At 39.4% G+C, this 21,882-nt stretch overlaps 2 protein-coding genes across 5 annotated transcripts in view; one reads left to right on the top strand and one right to left on the bottom strand.

Moving 5' to 3' along the window:
• LOC132413049 (uncharacterized) overlaps window positions 1-20,905 on the bottom strand; it is a 37,139-nt gene extending 16,234 nt beyond the window's left edge. Inside the window, exons 1-3 of the mRNA XM_059994731.1 lie at window positions 18,680-20,905; window positions 17,868-18,045; window positions 13,502-13,547 (exon numbers count right to left, since the gene is read on the bottom strand). Of these exons, the coding sequence (XP_059850714.1) occupies window positions 13,502-13,547; window positions 17,868-18,045; window positions 18,680-19,051 (596 nt within the window). The 5' untranslated portion in view covers window positions 19,052-20,905. The remainder of the gene's footprint in view (window positions 1-13,501; window positions 13,548-17,867; window positions 18,046-18,679) is intronic.
• The window catches only part of SGK3 (serum/glucocorticoid regulated kinase family member 3), a 147,530-nt gene that overhangs the window by 17,331 nt on the left and 108,317 nt on the right, over window positions 1-21,882 (top strand). For 3 of the 4 annotated variants that reach the window (XM_059994723.1, XM_059994722.1, XM_059994726.1), the window contains exon 1: window positions 18,040-18,451. The exons of the other annotated variant lie outside the window; for it this stretch is intronic. The gene's annotated coding sequence lies outside the window, so the exon portion shown is untranslated. Of the gene's footprint in view, window positions 1-18,039; window positions 18,452-21,882 lie in introns of those variants that run through there. 4 annotated transcript variants of the gene reach the window in all.

Genomic DNA, 21,882 nt, shown 5'->3' on the forward strand with positions numbered 1-21,882 from the left:
ACAGATTGTAGTGTATGAATATTATTGCAAATCTAAAAAGATTTTTTAATATCTGTTTCATGCTAATCATTTTGAATCTTTACTAGTTTGAAGATTCAAAGCAAAGGTATAATTCCAAATCAAACATTTGGGTAATTCTGGGTGTATCTTTTGGATCAGGCCCTAAACTAGGAGACATTTGACAGAGATACATATTAGTTATTTTAAGATGAAAGAGAGGGTTGGGAACCAGGATCCTTAAATCCTCAACCAACCAGCTACTGTGGCTTCAGCTGCCCTCTCTGGATCCCTGTAAGATGTAAGTGTGTAGAAGACCAGGCCAGACAGACACCAGCCATAGGTAAGGGCTGGAGCCTTGACATACTCTCTGGGATGAATTGGGTGGTCAGTGGATGATCTTTCCCGTGGTCCACTGATAATTAGTCACTCTTTTCTTTGTGTTCCTATAGCTCTTTGGATTTATCATATCCTTCCTTGTATTATAGGTATTGTGTACAACTATATACCCTCCACTAAAATGTAACTATCTTAAGAGAAGGGATCATATCTTATTTATCTTCCTAGACTTTCTTAATGTAGCAAGAACTCAATAAATGTTTATTTAATCGAATTGGCACTCGAATGGCCAGAAAATGTTGATGTCTCCTCATCATTCAGTCTTCAATTAGGAAAGATTTGTAGTCATTAAGCAGCAAAAGCAACTTAAACCAAAACAAACTACACTAACAACGAGATTAACACTGGCAGATAATATTCTAGGAGTTATAATGGACAAGGAGCTGAACCGAGTGTTGGTTCATCCATTCATTTAGCAAACATTTATTGAGACCTTGATGTACGTCACACACTATGCTTGATGACCAGGATGGAAAGGTGAAAAGATACTGTCTCTGCACTCAGGGAGTTCACAGTTTCAGTTGTGTCTGATCCTGGAATAATTTTTAATAATAAAAGAATAATAGGATTTATAGGTCACCAGAAAAATAATAAAAGAATAATAGGATTTATAGGTCACCAGAAAATACAGAAAACAAAAAAAACTTGACCAGTACTCTTCAAAAGTGTCAATGTCCTGAGAAATTAGGAGAGACTAAGAATCTGTCACATATTGGAAAATAATAAGGAAACATGACAACACAGTGTGGTATAAGAGATTGGATCCTGGAACAGAAAAAGGACATTTTACCAGTGACATATTTTAGAATTGCTGGAGCATAATGATACGTTTTATTATGTTTAAAAAATTCTCCCCAGAGACTTCCCTGGTGGTCCAGTGGATAAGAATCCGAGCTTCCACTGCAGAGGGCGCGGGTTCCATCCCTGGTCGGGGAACTAAGATCCTCCGTGCCTCACAGCTTGGCCAAAAAAATTAAAAAATAAATTCTCTCCAGACAGTGCACCCCCATACTGCCTGCCTGCCTTCCTCCTGACTACACCATCCCGTCCCCCCCTGTATACAGGTAGGTTAAGAAGCCGTCTTGCTTGATTTGCATTTCTCTGATGAGTAGTGAAGTTAAACATATGCTTATTTGTTTATTGGCAATTTGTATTTCTCACTGAATTGCCTATTCATATCCTTGGCCTATTTTTCTTTTGGTTATTTTCTTTTTCTTATTGTTTAAAAGAACTCTTTATAGATTATGAATAATAACCTTTGTTGCCCATTTTGCAAATATTCTCTCTCAGTGTGTCATTCATCTTTTAACTTTATGGTCTTTTTTGCTATATGGAAGTTATGTTGGTGTTTGTGGGAGGGTATAAATGAATTTTTATTTCATTTAAAATTAAAATACTAGGAGCTAAGAATACATTTTAAAAACCTATCAAAACTCCAGGCGGAAAATCCACTGTGCTTTTCTGAGAAGGGAGCAATGCCCAGGGTCAAAGCAAAGCATAGCAAAAGAATTCTGGGTGCCCTTCTCAGGCTCCCTGTACTTCCCTCCCAGCGCTCTTCTGCCACCCAGTACTATTGCTCTCCTAGGAATTCCTAGGGGAGAAGGATGTACATAAAGGCAGGGCTCTGCAAAAGTGTTTAATCTTTATGTAATTTAATCAGTCCATCATGGCTTCTAGGTTTTGTTTCAGGCCAAGGAATTTCTTTCCTACCCAAAGTTTATAAAGATATTATATATATCTTTATATATATATATATATATATATATATTTACAGTTTTATTGTTTTGTTTTTGACATTTAGATCCTTAAACCATCAGTAATTTATGGATAGCCAGTTATCCTTGTGCTGTTTGTATTGAATAATCCAGTCTTCTCCTACTGACTTGAAATGCCACCTTGAGCATGTATGAAACCCTCTAAGTATAAACCCATTATACTTATTATTTTCTGGACTCGGTTCCACTCCACTGTTCTAGTTATCTTTTCCTGATCAGTACCACACTATCCTATTTACCATGTTTTATAGTTCTTTTCAGTGTCTTGTGGACCAAGTCTTATTTTGTTACAGTTGTTTTACAAAATTTTCTTGGCTATTTTCAAACATTTACTCTTTTAGATAAGCTAGAGAATCAGCTTTTAAATTTAAAAAATTCCATTGGGAATTTGATAAAAATCATATTTAGTTTACAGATCAATATGGGGAAAATTGGCTTTAAAAAATATTGAGGCTTCTTATTCAGATATGACTCTCCACTTACAGAGATCTTTGTACGTCCTTCAATAAAACATTATAGTATTTTTAAACTGTTTTGAACATTTCTTGTTAATTTTATTTCTAGGTATTTTATAGTTGTGGTTATTATGAATGGGATATTTTTTTAAAATTTATTTACTTATTTAGTTTTGGCCGCGTTGGGTCTTCGTTGCTGCGCGCAGGCTTTCTCTAGTTGCGTTGAGCAGGGGCTGCTCTTTGTTGCGGAGCACGAGCTCTAGGCGCGCGGGCTTCAGTAGTTGTGGCTCGCGGGCTCTAGAGCTCAGGCTCAGTAGTTGTGGCGCACGGGCTTAGTTGCTCTGCGGCATGTGGGATCTTCCCAGACCAAGGCTCGAACCCATGTCCTCCACATTGGCAGGCGGATTCTTAACCACTGCACCACCAGGGAAGCCCTGGGATATTTTTCCATTACATTTTCGATCTGGTTCTTGCTGATACACAGTAAAACTATGATTTATATATATTCCTCTTGTATCTAATATCTTTTATTAATATACTTTGTTTATTTAACCTCTCCTTCATTTCTGGGCATTAGGTTGTTCCTAATTTTGATGGTCACAGTTAGCTATAAACATCTTTAATCAGGTAATTTTTCCCTCTAAACTTCTTCCTGCAAATGGGAAAAACAGATTAAAGGGATATGTGACTTTATAGCTCTTACTGCATAGTGCTCTGAGGAATCTCCTGAAGGGCTCTCCTACCTTTCCAATTCTACCTGTAACAACATCAGCACATCAGTAGCAGTGATGAAGGTAATGGCAACAAGGATGATGAGACTCTTTGTTGAGAGCTGGGTATTTTGCTTTGGGCTTTCTGTGTCATTTCTCATTTAATCCTCATGACAGGTCAATAAGATGCTGTTACTATCAGTCTGTACAGATAAGGAAATAGGGCAAGAGAAGGAGGGTGACATATGTGGGCTCACAGCTGGTAGGAGGCGAAGTCAGGTGTGTTGTGTTCCATGGTCAGTGCCTTCTCCCTGTGTCTTCTCCAATATCCGTTCTTTCCATTTTCATTTACATTTGAAACTTTAAAAGGTATATGAGACCTGAAAGTTGTTTTATTTTGCATTTATTAACTAATAAATAAGCCATTTACTAACATACTTGTTAAACTGCTTTTTCATCTCCTTGACTACTTATCCAACAGATCTTAATTATATATTTGTAACAACTCTCTATATGTATTGGATAGAAAGTTTTTAAAGATTATATTTTCCCCTGTACCTTTACAAAGGTCCTTGGGTTTTCTTTCCCAGTGAGTCTTCCTTTCCTCTATTCTAATTTATGTCTCCTGTAAATACTTCTTATCTGAAAATTCTATTACCAGCATGTAGAATAGTATATTAAGTGTGGTTACATGGGACACATCACCTCATTAATGTACTGAATAGTAGTAGTAGTACTACTAGTAGTAGTAATAGTTAATAATACTAGCAGCTTTCAAATACTGTTTACCAAGCGCTAAGGATGTTATATACACAATCTCAGTTAATCCTCACTATAATGTAATAAGATATTATCCTTTACAGATGAAGAAATAGGCTCAGATTTATCAACTTGCCCAAGGACACACAGCTAACAAAAGGAAGGCCTGTCATATTTCAAAACCATGTTCTTAATGACTATTGTCTGGCCCTTCATTACATATAAAGTTGACTCTCTCTTTGCCAAAAAACAAAAAAAGGAAGAAAGAAAAAAGAAAAGCTCTTTCTCAAGTCAAGAATAAAAAACTTTCCATACCAATTTCTTTCTCTTAAAAAAAATGTTTTTTAGTTATTTAGAATGAATTTTTTAATTGATGTATAATGTTATAATTCATGTATTATAAAATGAGCACCACAATAAGTCTAGTTAACATCAGTCACCACACAGTTATAAAATTTTCATGCCAATTTCTTAAAGGCTTTAGATCAAGGAGATTTGAAATAGTATCACATATTCTCCTAGCATTTTTTCAAGAACTTTGCCATCTCCCTCGCCTGTCCTAGCTTCTCCTGCCTCTTGGGGTCTCTGAGCATTGCCACTCTGGCCTCCAGGGGGCACTATTTCCCCTTTAACATAGTGGCTCAAGCATTTGACTCTCAATTCGATGGAGTAGGGATTAGACCAGGGAAAAAATTTAAACAAAAGTTTACAAAGGGCTTCAGAAGAACAAAAGACAAATGAGTACAGGGAGTAATATACAACTGGATAATTTGGTTCATTGAATGCAGTGCAGGCGTTTCAGTATTTGACACTGTAAAAGGATTCCTCCCTACCTTGCTTCCCACTACACGTACAAACCAGAAGCCAGTTTTCTCTACCCTGCATCATGTCCTCAAGCAAGCAAAAAATCTCAAAAATAGCTCCAAGGTTGGTAAGGCTAGTTCCAGCTATGGGCTTCCTTCCAAATTCTAGTTTCCAGTCTCAGTATCTGCCTCTTTCCTACATGCCAGACACTAAGCATGCCAGCCCTTTTCAGGGAAGATAGCATTGCTGACCCCTGGGCTGTTGTTGGGAGATGGTTATCTCTCACGCGCCTGCATGTCTTGCTCGGGATGCCCAGAATGCAAGGCCCTGACTGCTTGTGTTACTTATCTCTTACTCCATAGCAGATTACTCTAAATCATAGAGGCTTAAGACAACAATCACTTATTTTCTGACAGTTTCTGTGGATGAGGAATCTGGGCACGGCTTAGCTGGGTGCCTCTGGCGCAGGGTTGCAGCCTTGCCTCTGACAAGGCTATAGTCAAGGTGCTGGCCAAAGCTGCAGTCATTTCCAGGCTTGAATGGAGGAGATTCTGCCTCCAAGCTCACTCACCTGGCTGTTGGCCAAAGACATCTTCTTTTCCTTGCCATGCAGTTATCTCTATAAGGCATCTCACAACATGACAGCTGTCTTCCCACAGAGTGAGTCAGTGAGAGAACATAAGATAGTGCCCAAGACAGAAGCCAGTCTTTTTATAACCTCATCTCAAAAGCAACATCCCATTTCTTGTGCTGTATTCAGTTAGTTAGAAGTGAGTCAGTAAGTCCAGCCCACAATCAACTGGAGGGAGGGGTGTCACACAAAAGAGTGAATATTGGGAGGCAAGTATTGGGAATACTGGGGACCGTTATGGGCTGTCTTGGAGGCTCTCTACCACACCACTGTACGCAAGCCATTTCTCGTGGTTGGGTTTGCAGTGGGCAGTCTTGAGGGATGAAGTAACATCTCCTTCTGGGACAAAGGACAAGCTTAGCTTGCTGCTTGCTAGAAAAGCAGTGGGTTCCCCAAGTTTATTGTTCCCCAGCTGCAACACAAACCCACTGCACATGTGGCATCTCTCTGGGCCCCTCCATGTCACCTGTGTGGAACTTGGAGACAAGGGGAATTGATGCAGACATTCTGATGCTCATTCTTTTTTTGATGTGCTGTGAATAATAAAGTTCTTTTTCTCTCACTCAGCTGTCTCGTGTCTTCTTCCAGCATGACAGTTTGACTGAACAGGACAGCCTCATCAGAACTGTGTACAGAATTGTGAGACCAGCATTCACACAAGAGACCCATGTACATATCCTTCATTTTATTTGACAAATACTTACGTAACCAGGCAGGTATCCTTCTAAGAGTTTGTGAATATAAACTCATTTAAGCCATGAGGTAGGCACTATTAAAAATTCCTGTTTTGGGACTTCCCTGGTGGTGCAGTGGTTGGGAATCTGCCTGCCAATGCAGGGGACATGGGTTCGAGCCCTGGTTAATAAACAGGCAACTGTTTATTAACTGTTTATAAGCAGGGCAGGTCATGCCCTGCTTGCCTCTCACTAAGACTGATTGTCAGTTGCCCCTTTCTGCACCTTTAAAGCCAGCAGTGTTGCATCTCTCTGACCATTCTTCCACAGTTGCATCTCTTTCTCTTTCTTCTATTGCCTCCCTCTTCCACTTTTTTTTATTTTAGAAATACCACATCTTTATCCATTCATCTGTCGATGGGCATTTAGGTTGCTTCCACGTCCTGGCTATTGTAAATAATGCTGCAATGAACATTGGGGTGCATGTGTCTTCTTAAATTATGGTTTTCTCAGGGTATATGCCCAGTAGTGGGATGGCTGGGTCATATGTTAGTTCTATTTTTAATTTTTTAATGAACCTCCATACTGTTCTCCATAGTGGCTGTATCAGTTTACATTCACACCAACAGTGCAAGAGGGTTCCCTTTTCTCCACACCCTCTCCAGCATTTATTGTTTGTAGATTGTTTGATGATGGCCATTCTGACCGGTGTGAGGTGATACCTCATTGTACTTTTGATTTGCATTTTTCTAATGATTAGTGATATTAAGCATCCTTTCATGTGTTTGTTGGCAATCTGTATATTTTCTTTGGAGAAATGTCTATTTAGGTCTTCTGCCCATTTTTGGATTGGGTTGTTTGTTTTCTTGATATTGAGCTGCATGAGCTGCTTGTATATTTTGTAGATTAATCCATTGTCAGTTGCTTCGTTTGCAAATATTTTCTCTGATTCTAAGGGTTGTCTTTTTGTCTTGTTTATGGTTTCCTTTGCTGTGCAAGAGCTTTTAAGTTTCATTAGGTCCCATTTGTTTATTTTTTTTTAATTTCCATTTCTCTAGGATGTGGGTCACAAAGGATCTTGCAGTGATTTATGTCATAGAGTGTTCTGCCTATGTTTTCCTCGAAGAGTTTGATAGTGTCTGGCCTTATATTTAGGTCTTTAATCCATTTTGAGTTTATTTTTGTGTATGGTGTTAAGAAGTGTTCTAATTTCATTCTTTTACTTATAGCTGTCCAGTTTTCCAAGCACCACTTATTGAAGAGGCTGTCTTTTCTCCACAGTATATTCTTGCCTCCTTTATCAAAGATAAGGTGACCACACACCTACAGTCAACGAATCTATGACAAAGGAGGCAAGGATATACAACGGAGAAAAGACAGTCTCCCTCCACTTATATGCACATTCTTGTCAGTAAGTATGTACTACAGTACTACACCATCTCTAGTTGGCTGAATCCATGGATGCAGAACTGTTGATACAAAGGGCTGCCTAAAAGTTAGCCACGTATTTTCAGCTGGGGTTGGGGTAGGGGGTCAGCACCCCTAACGCCCTTGTTTTTCAAGGGTCAACTGTATATATATATAATTTTAAATTTTACCATGTATTGTGTTATTACTGTGTGATTATCTCACTTAATCGTAACAACTTTATGAAGTAGGAACTACTTTTCTGAATGAAAAAAACTGAAGCTAGGGAGTTAGGCGATGTGCTTGGGTCCAGAGCTGGTAAACAGCAGAGTGAGATTCAAACCCAGGACTGTTTTCCTCTAAAGCCATGTCCTTAATCACTACACTGTACTGAAATTTGTTCAAATTGTATTTTTCTTTCTACTTTCTAAGAAAATGTTTATGATAGTGAAAATTGGGTTTTTCTGTTGGAGGGATAGCCAGTTAATAGTCAGTAAATAACAGTTAAAAGTCCAATAAAGATACCGTCTCTTTATTGCCTCTATGTGCTGCTTACCATTTTCTAAATGGAATTTTATATTACCACAGACTTTTGTAACTAATTTTGACTTTTTATACCATGCCCAAAGTTTCTGGACTGTTAATACTGCTTGCTTTTTAAAAAGCCAAACGGGTATAAGTTCCTCCAAAGGCTGTGAGCTTTGGGCTTTGTTTATTTGCAGAGTTTAAAAATAAACGAGACCTCAGGAAATCACGTGATCCAGTTTCTTGCCTTGAATACCTCAAATCACCACATTTTCTTGCTATTTAGGGAAATGTATAGGATTCCATTTTAAGCATATAGGATCATTCTATGATCTAGTTTCCAGAAGTATTTTCCTCTACCTGTTTTTCATATAATTGTTCTCCAATGCAAATAAGTAGCAATTAAAAATAATTTACCCCAATCATGGGTTAAAATTACAAGTAACGAGATGCAATTTGAAAGACGTGGTTGAAGTCAAATACCATGCCTGTAAAACTTCCAAACACATGGTACTAAGCTTGAAGAAACAACACAAGGCAAAAGTGGTAAGATAATTAAAAATGCAGTGTACTGGGGGTTTCCCTGGTGGTGCAGTGGTTAAGAATCCACCTGCCAATGCAGGGGACACAGGTTCGAGCCCTGGTCCAGGGAGATCCCACATGCCGTGGAGCAACTAAGCCCGTGTGCCACAACTATTAAGCCTGCACTCTAGAGCCTGTGAACCACAACTACTGAAGCCTGCGCCCAGGCGCAGCAATGAAGACCCAACACAGCCAAAAATAAATAAATAAATTTATATTTAAAAATTGCAGTATACTGAGGGATACAGTCAATAGTGAAGGCAATCTACGTTGCATAAAGAAAAAATTAAGGTGTTTTTCTCATTTTTCGTATGTTATATCAAGGATATAAAATCCCCGTTGAAAGTACAGTTCATCTTTGTACCTTGAAACTTCCCTCTGCACACCCTCTCCAGCATTTATTGTTTCTACAATTTTTGATGATGGCCATTCTGACCAGTGTGAGATGATATCTCATTGTAGTTTTGATTTGCATTTCTCTAATGATTAATGATGTTGAGCATTCTTTCATGTGATTGTTGGCAATCTGTATATCTTCTTTGGAGAAATGTCTATTTAGGTCTTCTGCCTATTTTTGGATTGGGTTGGGTTTTTTTTTGTTATTGAACTGCCTGAGCTGCTTGTAAATCTTGGAGATTAATCCTTTGTCAGTTGCTTCATTTGCAAATATTTTCTCCCATTCTGAGGGTTGTCTTTTGGTCTTGTTTATGGTTTCCTTTGCTGTGCAAAAGCTTTTAAGTTTCATTAGGTCCCATTTGTTTATTTTCATTTTTATTTCCATTTCTCTAGGAGGTGGATCAAAAAGGATCTTGCAGTGATTTATGTCATAGAGTGTTCTGCCTATGTTTTCCTCTAAGAGTTTGATAGTGTCTGGCCTTACATTTAGGTCTTTAATCCATTTTGAGTTTATTTTTGTGTATGGTGTTAGGGAGTGTTCTAATTTCATACTTTTACATGTACCTGTCCAGTTTTCCCAGCCCCACTTATTGAAGAGACTGTCTTTTCTCCATGGTATATTCTTGCCTCCTTTATCAAAGATAAGGTGACCATACGTGCGTGGGTTTATCTCTGGGCTTTCTATCCTGTTCCATTGATCTATATTTCTGTTTTTGTGCCAGTACCATACTGTCTTGATTACTGTAGCCTTGCACTGTTGGTGGAAATGTAAATTGATACAGCCACTATGGAGAACAGTGTGGAGGCTCCTTAAAAAACTAAAAATAGAACTACCATACAACCCAGCAATCCCACTACTGGGCATATACCCTGAGAAAACCATAATTCAAAAAGAGTCATGTACCAAAATGTTCATTGCAGCTCTATTTACAATAGCCAGGAGATGGAAGCAACCTAAGTGTCCATCATCAGATGAATGGATAAAGAAGATGTGGCACATACATACAGTGGAATTTACTCAGCCATAAAAAGAAACGAAATTGAGATATTTGTAGTGAGATGGATGGACCTAGAGTCTGTCATACAGAGTGAAGTTAAGTCAGAAAGAGAAAAACAAATACCGTATGCTAACACATATATATGGAATCTAAGAAAAAAAAAAAAAGGTCATGAAGAGCCTAGGGGTAAAACGGGAATGAAAACACAGACCTACTAGAGAATGGACTTGAGGATATGGGGAGGGGAAGGGTAAGCTGTGATAAAGTGAGAGAGTGGCATGGATATATATACACTACCAAACGTAAAATAGATAGCTAGTGGGAAGCAGCCGCATAGCACAGGGAGATCAGCTCAGTGCTTTGTGACCACCTAGAGAGGTGGGATAGGGAGAGTGGGAGGGAGGGAGACGCAAGAGGGAAGAGATATGGGAACATACGTATAACTGATTCACTTTGTTATAAAGCAGAAACTAACACACCATTATAAAGGAATTATACTGCAATAAAGATGTTAAAAAAACAACAAAAAAACTTCCCTCTGTCTTAACACATGGCTTTGCAGAGGAAGTGTTTGTTGAATTAGTAATATTTATATTTACATAAGATTGCCTTAAAAGCACCTTGCAGATATCTAGAAGAGAAAATAAGTCATAAATGGTTTACTTAAACTACATAAAAATTAAGTAGGTGTTCAAATGACAAGTTTCAGATTCAAGTCCCCATCCACAGTGGATCATTACATATGTAAAGGCCAGGTTTGGAGATGGGGGAAGGAGTTGAGAAGCAGGTGATAGTGTGGAGTTTAGTCGTGGGAATAGGTCCTTTTATACGTTTCATAAATGATTTAAACTACTGATCTGGGTGGGGATTATATTTTTAATTTCTACCTCCCTGAACCTAGCACAGTACCTGGCACACACTAGGCACTAAACAAATAGTTATTGAATGAAGAATGAAGAGAACAAAAGGCATTAAATTCTTAGATGACACCAAACGAAGGAGTAGGAATGGCGAAAGGTAACCGACAACTTGCTTTTTGAAAATGCACCCCACCTTTAAGAATGTTTCTGCATGCACACCCCTGTATAAATTATGTAATTGTGACCTATAGCAATAGATTGTACACATAGTACAATATAAACCCCAAATTTAAAAATATGAAATAATCAATATATTTAAATAATTTAATGGTATTTGATTAATAGTATAAGAGCGTTTTGCTTTCACTTGATGTTTTGTTACTTGGTATGTTATTCCTTTTTAAAATTCTTGGCTTAACTCTTCTTGATATCGTGATTTGCAGATCTGGTCCTAAGGTTAGATTATTCTAATACTACATTTTAATAACTATCATAACTGGAAAAGATATTTCAACAAGATATTTAGATTTAAATGGAAGAAATGCACTGTTGTTGACTGTATCTATTAAAGTACTCATTTTCTTTTTTCGATCTCATCAACCAGTTCTACAAAGGTTTATATTGAAGTTTGACTAGTAAATTTCCATTTTGCTTGCTATCAATCAGCAATTCTTGCAAACTACAGGCATACCTCATTTTATTGTGCTTCACTTTATTGCACTTTGCAGATACGGCACTTTTTACAGCTTGAAGGTTTGTGGCAACCCTGTGTTGAGCCTGTCTATTGGCACCATTTTTCCAATAGCATTTGCTTACTTCGTGGCTCTGTGTTACATTTTGGTAATTCTTGCAGTATTTCAAACTTGTTCTTGTTATGGTGCTCTGTGATCAGTGATCTTTGATGTTCCTATTGCAAAAAGATTATGGCTCACTGAAAGTTCAGATGATGGCTAGCATATTTTAGAAATAAAGTCTTTTTTAAATTAAGGTATGTACTTTTTTTAGATATAATGCTATTGCACACTTAATATACTGCAGTAGAGTGTAAACATAACTTTTATATGCACTGGGAAACCAAAAAATTTGTGACTCACTTTATTGCAATATTTGCTTCATTGCAGTGGTCTGGAACCGAACCTGCAGTATCTCAGAGGTCTGCCTGTGACTTAAAAGAATTTTATCTTTTCAACAGATGAATTTAAGACCCACTGAAATCCATTATTTGGAAAATATTTAAACAAATAAAAAATTGTTTCCAAAATTTTTAAGCGTGCATATATTAGTTTTAATAGGACACATGCACTGTTTTTTGCAACAAAATTACATTTTTCCAAATGCTTTTAAGCCCAAGCATCTTGAATACTATGATAGAAGATAAAGAGTTTCCACAATGACTCCCCATCTCAATACAAAATATTATATAGATTCTATTGAAAGGATTAGTTTTTTTTTTTTTTGAAAGGATTAGTTTTTACAAAATTAATCACATCAATGACTTCCTATACCACACAAAACTGCATCACACTGATGATGGATGAATGAAGGTTTCCCTTCAAGTGGAAGCGCACCCTTCTCAGGATACCTCGCAGAGCATACGAATGACTGACAAAGGACTGTATGAGCATGCCAGTGGCAGTGCATATGTTGAATAATACAGCTTAATTTCTTCCTTTTTAGGTAAAACAAATAGAGACGGTCCGTGACTTACAATGGTTCACCTTACGATTTTTCAACTTCACGATGGTGTGAAAGCAATATGAATTCAGTAGAAACCGAACTCCAAATTTTGACTTTTTATCTTTTCCTGGGCTAGGGATATGCTGCTATGATCCTCTCTCGTGATGCTGGATAGCGGCAGCTCCTGGTCAGCCAGGCAATCGGGAGGGTAAACAACCCATACGCTTCCAACCATTCTGGACCCAGAAAACTATTCCATTTTTCACTTTCGGTACAGTATTCAATGAATTACATGAGATATCCAACACTTTATTATAAAGTAGACTTTGTGTTAGAGGATTTTACCCAACGGTAGGCTAATGTAAGGATTCTGAACAGGTTTAAGCTAGGCTTGGCTAAGCTATGACGTCTAGTAGGTAGGGTGTATTAAATGCATTTTAGAATATTTTCGACTTATCATAGATTTATTGGGGATGTAACCCCATCGTAAGTTGAGGAAGATCTGTTACACACTGGGATATCCTCTTTCTCAACTGTAGTAAATTGTCTTGAGTACTCCTAGGATTTGTACCCTCCACTTTGGATGTCTTGTCTTAACAAATGTGATGAAATTAAAAATCATCCAGGAAAAATAGTTTTGGTAAAACAGGTGCAGAGGAGTTCAATAGGATAATCAAAATAACCTCTTAAATATAGTTTGAGAAGTGTAAGTATGCTAAACAAGCATCTAGAGTTCCGATTTTAAAGTCTAATGATGAAATATAATTCTAAATGTAAGAATAATTCTGAGTTGCATTATAGGAGTGTGAATTGAAGGGCTGAGAGAATGCTCTCACTATACTAAGGACTTACCCAATCGTTTCAAAGAAGATTCCATGTCTCATAATGGGCATCTCATCTAAAAAAGAATGTGGAGAATTTGGAAAGAAGTTGTACGAGAGTTGTAAAACATTAAAAAAAGAGAGAAAAAGAGGTGTAGAAAAAGTTAAAAGAACTGAAGCTGTTTATTCTAGAAAACCTAGGGAATTTAAGGGTGTTCTGGTATATGAAGAGTTATAGTCCTTTAAGTTCCATTTAAGCCTTTGACATATCTGGTTGAGCCAGACACAGATACCTTAGGGAACTAGATGAGGAAATAACAGCAATGCATGCATCTCTTTAAGCCAAAGGCTATTAAGACTTTGCCATATGAGACAGGTTCAATCATTAATTGCACATAATTAACAGTAAATAACTGAGTCACCAAATGAATGGTGTTTAAGAAAGCTATTATTCTATACTGATAATTAACTAAAATAATTATTATCTTCAAAGTCTACCTAGTAGGTTTGAGCTCAAAGGCCTAATATGATTCTCTGAGGGACACAGGAACTCCTGACAGGACTTATGTAAATAAGCTACTGTCAACTAACAACAGACACAGTTTATGTATGTAACAGACTATCCAAACAAGAGAGAAAAAAACAAGAGGGAAAATGAGAAAGAAAAAAGGGGCAATTTTTATTTTGTTCTTGATGCTCATAATAACTAGATCGGAAGATAATGAGATTTCCTTAACAGGGAAGGATAATAGTTTTACTTCAGATAATGGAATGTTCTTAGCAAGATTTAAAGCAATTTCTAGCAGCTTTTTAATCAAAAAGCTGATGCTAGCAGTTTAGGTGGTTTGATCTCCTAACACTTCCCATTGGTTTTTTTCATGAGTCTAATATAGAAAGTAAGAAAGTTCTGTGATCTGAAAAGCCATGGCCGCAAGCTAAGCGGCCATGGCTCACGGGCCCAGCGGCTCCACGGCATGTGGGATCTTCCTGGACTGGGGCACGAACCCGTGTCCCCTGCATCGGCAGGCGGACTCTCAACCATTGCGCCACCAGGGAAGTCTTGAAAAGCCTTATATTTGGCCCTAATATAGTCTTGCTTTAAAATGGAGTTTTCTTTTTATTACAAAATACACCTGAACTTTAGGCATTTCAGTTTTGAGTTTGAACATGGCTAACTTGGCCCAAGAAAGATGTTGAGCTTTGAGCCACTCCCACAGGCAACACACAAAATGAGCATGCTCTGAACTGTTTTCCAGATCAAGGAAACAGGGTAATTCTGCTTTGTGCTAAGGCAGTATAAATCGGTCTGTTTCAGTTCCCGTGAGGATCTGAGTTATTCTAACTATACTTTGCATTGCTTTATTAAATTGCTTTCTCAAAAAATTCAATAAATTGGTCATTTAAACTCATATTCTCACCTATTTTTACAGCAGGCTTTTCTTGTTAATTATTTTCTGAGCCAATTCATGGCTAGGACTATGCCTTAAACGACTTTCCCAATAAAAATAGCTTTCTCTTTTCTGAAGTTGTGGGATATTACGGTTGGTATATCAATGGATAAACATAGCTGGAAACTATAGCAACAACTCATGATGTCTGACCCACTTAAGTAGGTGAGTCTGTAGTAGAATGAAAGAAAAGGTGCTATAAAAACTATGCAAATAACATGAATCAAAAACACCTTTCCTGGGCTTCCCTGGTGGCGCAGCGGTTGAGAGTCCGCCTGCTGATGGAAGGGACACGGGTTCGTGCCCTGGCCCGGGAAGATCGCACATGCCGCGGAGCAACTAAGCCCGTGCGCCACTATTGAGCTTGCACTCTAGAGCCCACAAGCCACAAATACTGAGCCCGCGTGCTACAACTACCGAAGCCTGCGCGCCTTGAGCCCGTGCTCTGCAACAAGAGAAGCCACCGCAGTGAGAAGCCCGTGCACCGCAACGAAGAGTAGCCCCCGCTCAACGCAACTGGAGAAAGCTCGTGTGCAGCAACGAAAACCCAATGCAGCCAAAAATAAATAAATTTTTAAAAAAAGATCATAAACCAGAACTCACTTAAAAATAAAAAACAATAGGCACTCATCTCATCATAACATATTTAAAAAGAAATACTGTATAACCTGGTTAGGTAGTTTTTTGTTTTTTTTTTTTATGTTTGGGTCAATAGTTTACAGTATTGACAGTCCAGTTATCTAAACTTCTGAACATAACTATATCTTAGTATTTCTTTTATGATTTTTTCCTGTTACTTTTAGGACTTCTACAAAAATCCCAAAATTCTAAAAACTGACCATTCTTTATAGTAGTGCAAATGAAATATGAAATACTGGCATTTTTATATCTGTGTTAGAGCTAACAATAACGATGATGACAATAGCAATCAACTGATAATAGGTTCCAGTCATTCTACTAGGTTCATTTGATCCTCATAGCAATTTCATGAGATAAGCACTATTACTATCTGTTTTACTGAGGAGAAAAAAATACTGTTATCATCCTTACGTTCCTGACAAAACCTTTGCTTGCAGAGGTGAAATAATTTGTCGGAAGTAGAAAGTGGCAGAGCCACAACTTAAATTTGGGTCTGTCCGATTCCAAAGCTTGTGCTCATAATGTCTACATTATAGATATAACAGATGAACACAACATTTGCCCAATCTGCATGAACTGAATCATATTTTCAAACAAAATACTGGAATCCAAAGTCTAACAAAAAACTTTCTCTATTTAAAAAATGTACTTACATGAATTTACATGAAACCTTTTATAAAGGCATAAACATCAACTAGATATTGCTGAACATTCAACAACTTTTACAGTGTAAACTTAAAAGAAATTGGAAACATAAAGGAAAAAGGAGATATGATCTTTATCTATAGGTGAATATGACTGATCAAAATGATCAACCTTAAAGTGTGTCCTTTAATTTTAAGTGAAAAAACCCTTCAATAGTTTGTGAATATATTTATGACCTCTAGTGTTCTGAGAAATCAAGCTATTAAATTGCAGCTCTCAGATTATAAAGGCAAAATACCCAACATTTTATCAGTTGAACGTCACCCGCCAACTTTTGTCTTGAAGCATTTGTGGGAGTTGGAGGGTGTGTGTGTGTGTGTGTGTGTGTGTGTGTGTGTGTGTGTCTATGTGTGTGTCTGTGTGTGTGTGTGTGTGTTCTTCACGGCAGGAGGACAAATTTATCTTGGAAATATAATGGTTCCCAGATGTTTGTTTTTCAAACAAAAGAAAAAAGAAGTTGAAAAGTGGTGATAGCCAGGTATTTGTCTCTGAAGTGAGAATGATATGATTCCACTTGGAGTTCATTGTCACAAAAGTTCCTTTTGTCTGAGAAATTTTTCAGCACTGTGACTATGGCTTTAGTTAAGAGATATCACTGATCACTTATTGATTTTGTTTCAAGAGAGGAACTTCTCTAGCTTCTCTGTGCTTTATTGTGCAGATTGCTTTGTATGGATCACAGTAAAAACATATAAAGGACCACTGGCAATGTGTTGATTAGTATCTACTGGATTATAGAATCCACTGTATTTTATATCCATTTCTGTATGCCACTGAATATCACTGTTTAGAAAGTTTTGTAGGATTATTATGTTTTGAACTATAAAAGTATTTGATTCACAAACCATTTTCTTTAAGAAGGAGAAGGCCATACAATGTTAATTGACATCAGAAATGAATATTCTTACCTTTTCTGTGAGACTAAATTTTTGAATATTTTAAATATAAGGAAATGTCCCCTGAATTTAGGGAAGCCACACATAAATCAGTTCTTCTAATTACCTTTATTAGTTCGTTTGTTCATAGATTTGTGGCAAGTTCTCTAGAATCATATGAGCTAAAGTATAGGTCATTGACTCAAAATCTGAAATACGATATGCACGTGGGATTCTTTAAATAGTTGTTTGAGTCTATCTTCAAGTGACATCTGATAAAACCTAACTGGTTGTGGGGCAAAACCAAAAAGCACTCTACTTCAAACTCTTGACCACTTCACTCCACACCCATTTAATCACGCACACATTCTGTACCTCTCTTCACCCTGTCTGAAAAAAAAAGATTCATATGGCTCTAAAATGCAACTTCTGTATTTAAATAGACAGAGTAATAAGAAGCTGTACAGTGTGCCCTCAGCTGACGTGGAGATTAATGGAATGCCAATATACACACAGACACACGCACACAGACACACACACACACAGAGGATCCAAAAAGAGGTGTGGAAAGGAAGTTTCTCTGCATAAAGGATCTGCCAATCTGTGAAAGCGCTCTCCTGTCTTACAAAGGCCAAAACTCTGCTGATGAAAAAGTAGAAAACTGTTCAGAGAATGCTAAATGAAGCATGAAGCATAGGTGTTCCCCTGAATTATCTGGATACTTATTCACCTCTCTGAGTGTCCAGTTTACACCCCATCACATGCCCTCCAGGCCACTCCCGGGTGGCTCTCGTCTCTCCGGGCGTCCGGCGGTCCTGCTCCCTTCGCGCCAGGGTCAAGTTCCCCCGCCGAGCCCGGGCGCTAGGGCCCACGCCGTTCTTGGGCCCCTGGGCATTGGTCACTATAAGCTGAGCAGCGGGAAACAAACGAAGAGTATGAGCCTCTAGGCGGGATCCCGCGGGGTCCTATGAACTTTGCGCCCACGGCGAGGGGCCGGACCTCGCGCTGCGCCGGGGCTCTCGCGCGGGTTCTCGGGCAAGCGGGAGGACAGCGGGTCTCCGCGGCGGGGGCACAGCTCAGCCTGCGGCTCCTTCCCGGCGCCAGCCGCCCCGCAGCCGGGAGCCGGCGCCTAACCCGGAGCACGGCCGGACGCCCAGCTCTCCCCGGCGGCCCCGCGCACCCTGCGGGAGGAGCCGGCCGCCGTGACGCGTCAGGGAGGAAGCGCCAGCGCCCGGCGGCCCTGCCGGGAAGGAGGAAGCGCGAGTGCGCTCGGCTCCGCGCCCGCCGCGCGGGGAGGCAGCACCGCGGAGCCGGGTAAGTGCGGAGCCGCCGGGACCCGAGGCGGGTGGGCGGGCGGCAGGGTCCGCGCGCTTCCGGGCCGCAGTCAGGCCCCTCGGGCAGGTGAGACGGGGCGGGGCGAGGGGAGCCCGGGCCTCGCCTGCTGCCTCTTCCCAGAGATAACGTGACTTTCCCGGGTCCCCTGGCAGCGCCCCCTCCCTCAGCCTGGAAACCTCCGAGTTGGTCGGAGGGGAAGAACCATACCCCCCGGCCCAGGCTTCGGCTCTGAGAGTTTTGTGGTCTTTGTTTGCTCGAGGTGAACTCAGATTCTGCCTTCCTATTCCTAAACGCCCGAGTGGTGTCTTGGCGCGGGGGGCGGGTGTTGTTAACCCGTGAGCGGTTTCGGAGCGTAGAGGAGCCGGGAACCGGGGGGTGGGAGATCCCACCCACGCCACAACCTGAGGTCAAGAGTGGATGCGGGTCATCTGTGAGCAACCGGGATGGAGGAGGCCTCGGAGCGGAGGGCATGGAAATCATTAACCTGTTGTCAGCGGACCTGTAGTCTGCGACTTCCGTGCGTGGCTGCCCTTTACGTTCCCTGTGATTTGAACCCCTTCTATGCCTTTTAAAGTGCATCTGGCTCTATAGATTCTCACCTTAGCATTGGTATGTGCCATCTAGAAATGCTCTGAGATTTTTCGATTCTGTCCTTTTCAGTGGTGGTTACTTGGAAAGATAGAAAAGAGAATTCATCTCTTGAGACTTAAACTCTTTCATTATTTAATTTTGCAGTGATCTCTGAACCATGATTAGAATTTCAGTTCTGCACAAGACTCTGTAGGGTACACTTGAGGTGCAGGAATAAATACAGAGCACGACAGTTTCCAAAGCTTTATCAAGGTAAAAAAAAATAGTAGATCGTTGTGTATTTTGATTCTCTACTTTGTCACTAGGTTGTTAATTCACCTGGCCAATCTGGGAAGTGCTTTATTTATTTATCAAACACTTAGATAGCTCTTACATGTGTTAGGCTCTTTCTAAATGCTTTATAAATATTAACTCAAAATGTTAAATTATAGCAGTTCTAACAACGAAGAGGCTATGCATACTTCAGTTCCCTGAATGTCATTGCAGGAGCTAGAAACATTAGAGGAAGTTTCAGGCATATTTTAGGACTGGGTGTGCCTTCTGGCTCTCTGTTTCCAGTCCTGTAAGCAAGCCACCACCCCTCCACTCCCTGGGGGAAGGGAGTCTGGAGCCACGGGAGTGAGACCTCTTCCTTGCAGATCTCTGGCCACATGCCTAGCATCTTCCGTAACATGGTCTTTCTCATCTGCCATAGTGCCCATCCTTAGCTAACTCTGGAGAGACCAGAACTTCCCCCTTTCTTCAAGTGCCACTGCACTGAGGCTAATTTTGTTTCCTTCCCGATATGATTGACAATTTATTTGACTGTAGCTTATATTTTAGGGTCAGACTGAACTTGAAATGTACCATAAAATAGAACATTTTTGTTTGAACACATCAATGTAACAAATAATGCTTTGTAATTTTACTGCCATTTGCTGCAGGTAACACTGAGTTGATGGATCAACCTTCTAGGTAACCATTTTGTGATTTGCAGATATGTAGAGAGCATATTTTCCAGGATTAAGTGTCCTCTTCAAATGAGTGCCTTGGCCTGATGGCCAGATTGAGACCCAAAATGGTGAATAAAACAAACACGGTTCTTGTCATTATGGTGATTATGAATCTGATGTCAAAATCTGCACGTCATACTAGCTTTCTCTCTCTGTTTCATATATTTAAATTTCCAGGGAGATGATTAAATGACACTCTAAGCCTTATTTAATAAGATTATGAAGTGTCTCCCAGAAGCAGGAAGGCTCACTTTCCTCTGATATAATTTATGGCACACAGACATTCATGAATTCAATTCAGCCAAATGACAACTAACACTTTCATGGTTTACAAAGTCCTTCCAGGTATACTTATTTGCTCTTCAGAGGGTCCTTGTGAGGTTGGTAGCCATTTTTTATTCCTGTTTTTACAGATGAGGAAACTGAGGCATAGAAATGTTAAAATGCTTTATCCAGGGTGGCACAGCTGGTAAGAGGCAGAGCTTGAATGGAGAGCAGGTGTGTGGACAGTGTCTGGCACATGCCAGCCTGTAATAAACATTTGTGGAATAAATGATTCCCAATGACTTCAGATTTCTTGCTATTTCAAAACATTATGCCTCTCAAACCCCTTAGTTGATTTGTGCCTAAGAGATTGCCAGGCCTAGTCCAATGTTTCTCTGTTATTTCAAACAGTATCTGCTACAACATATTTTCTACAAAAGGGATGAGATGGAATGCCCTTTGGACTCATTTCTTGGGATTTAGCATCTCTGTTTTTTTTTTTTAATTAATTTATTTGGCTGCGTGGGGTCTTAGTTGCAGTACGCAGGATCTTCCTTGCAGCATGCAGGATCTTCTAGTTGCAGCATGTGGGATCTAGTTCCCTGACCAGGGATCGAACCTGGGCTCCCTGCTTTGGGAGCGTGGAGTCTTAACCGCTGGGCCACAAGGGAAGTCCCTCATCTCTGGTTTTTGAAAAAACAAATAGGTTTGTTATTTTTTTTCCTTTCTCAAGCATCCTACTTTTTTCCTCTGAATTGGAGAGAGTTAAGATTGGACACATAGATTTCGTGTTTGTGTTGACAGCTTTCTTGTCTCTCCCTGCTCATTTAAGGTCATTTTTAAGGACTACAAATCACTGTAGGTTTTCAACGTAAGTGAAATGATTCAGCTACCTAGATTTATGATCAAGTTCACATACAATGACCATAGGTATTGTAATTTGTTTTGAAGTGTCTGACATCACTACTGTGTTTTTTGAAGTATTGCAATTACTTTAATATAAAGGGTCTTTTAAAAAACAACAACAAAAAATCCCTCAACTTTTTATCCTTCAAATATAACTCTGTATCCTAAAGTATGTTACCTCCAGATGGATAACTTTCAGTGAGAGAGGTCAATGTGGCCATTACCTAGTGGGAGGAATTGGGAAGGGCTATCGAGAAAAATGAGAGATGGAGTGGCCCTTCCCATGAGGGATACTAGACGGTAGGAAACCCTTAATGAAGCCAGACCAAGTCATCTGCCTGTCAGCCTTCTTCTGCGTGGGGGTGGAATAAAATACTTTTGAAACCTGCCTTGTTCAGAAACCACTTTACCTTTTCCAATCCTCAGGGTTGGTTTTTTTTTTCTCTCTCTTTTAAAAAAATTCATGTAAATTACTGACTAAACTGCTGATTCATGAAACTCAAATTATGTAACACGTTATTCCTGACAGAAACAGCTCCCACATTATTTTAAGGGACTCGGTGTCTCTGTTTTCCTTTACCTATTGCATTCCTTATAGTGGAATCTTTGTTCTCATTTCACTTTTTTTTTTTTTTTTTGCGGTACGCGGGCCTCTCA

The sequence above is a fragment of the Delphinus delphis genome, chromosome 17 (assembly GCF_949987515.2).
Source record: "Delphinus delphis chromosome 17, mDelDel1.2, whole genome shotgun sequence".
Taxonomy (NCBI): domain Eukaryota; kingdom Metazoa; phylum Chordata; class Mammalia; order Artiodactyla; family Delphinidae; genus Delphinus; species Delphinus delphis.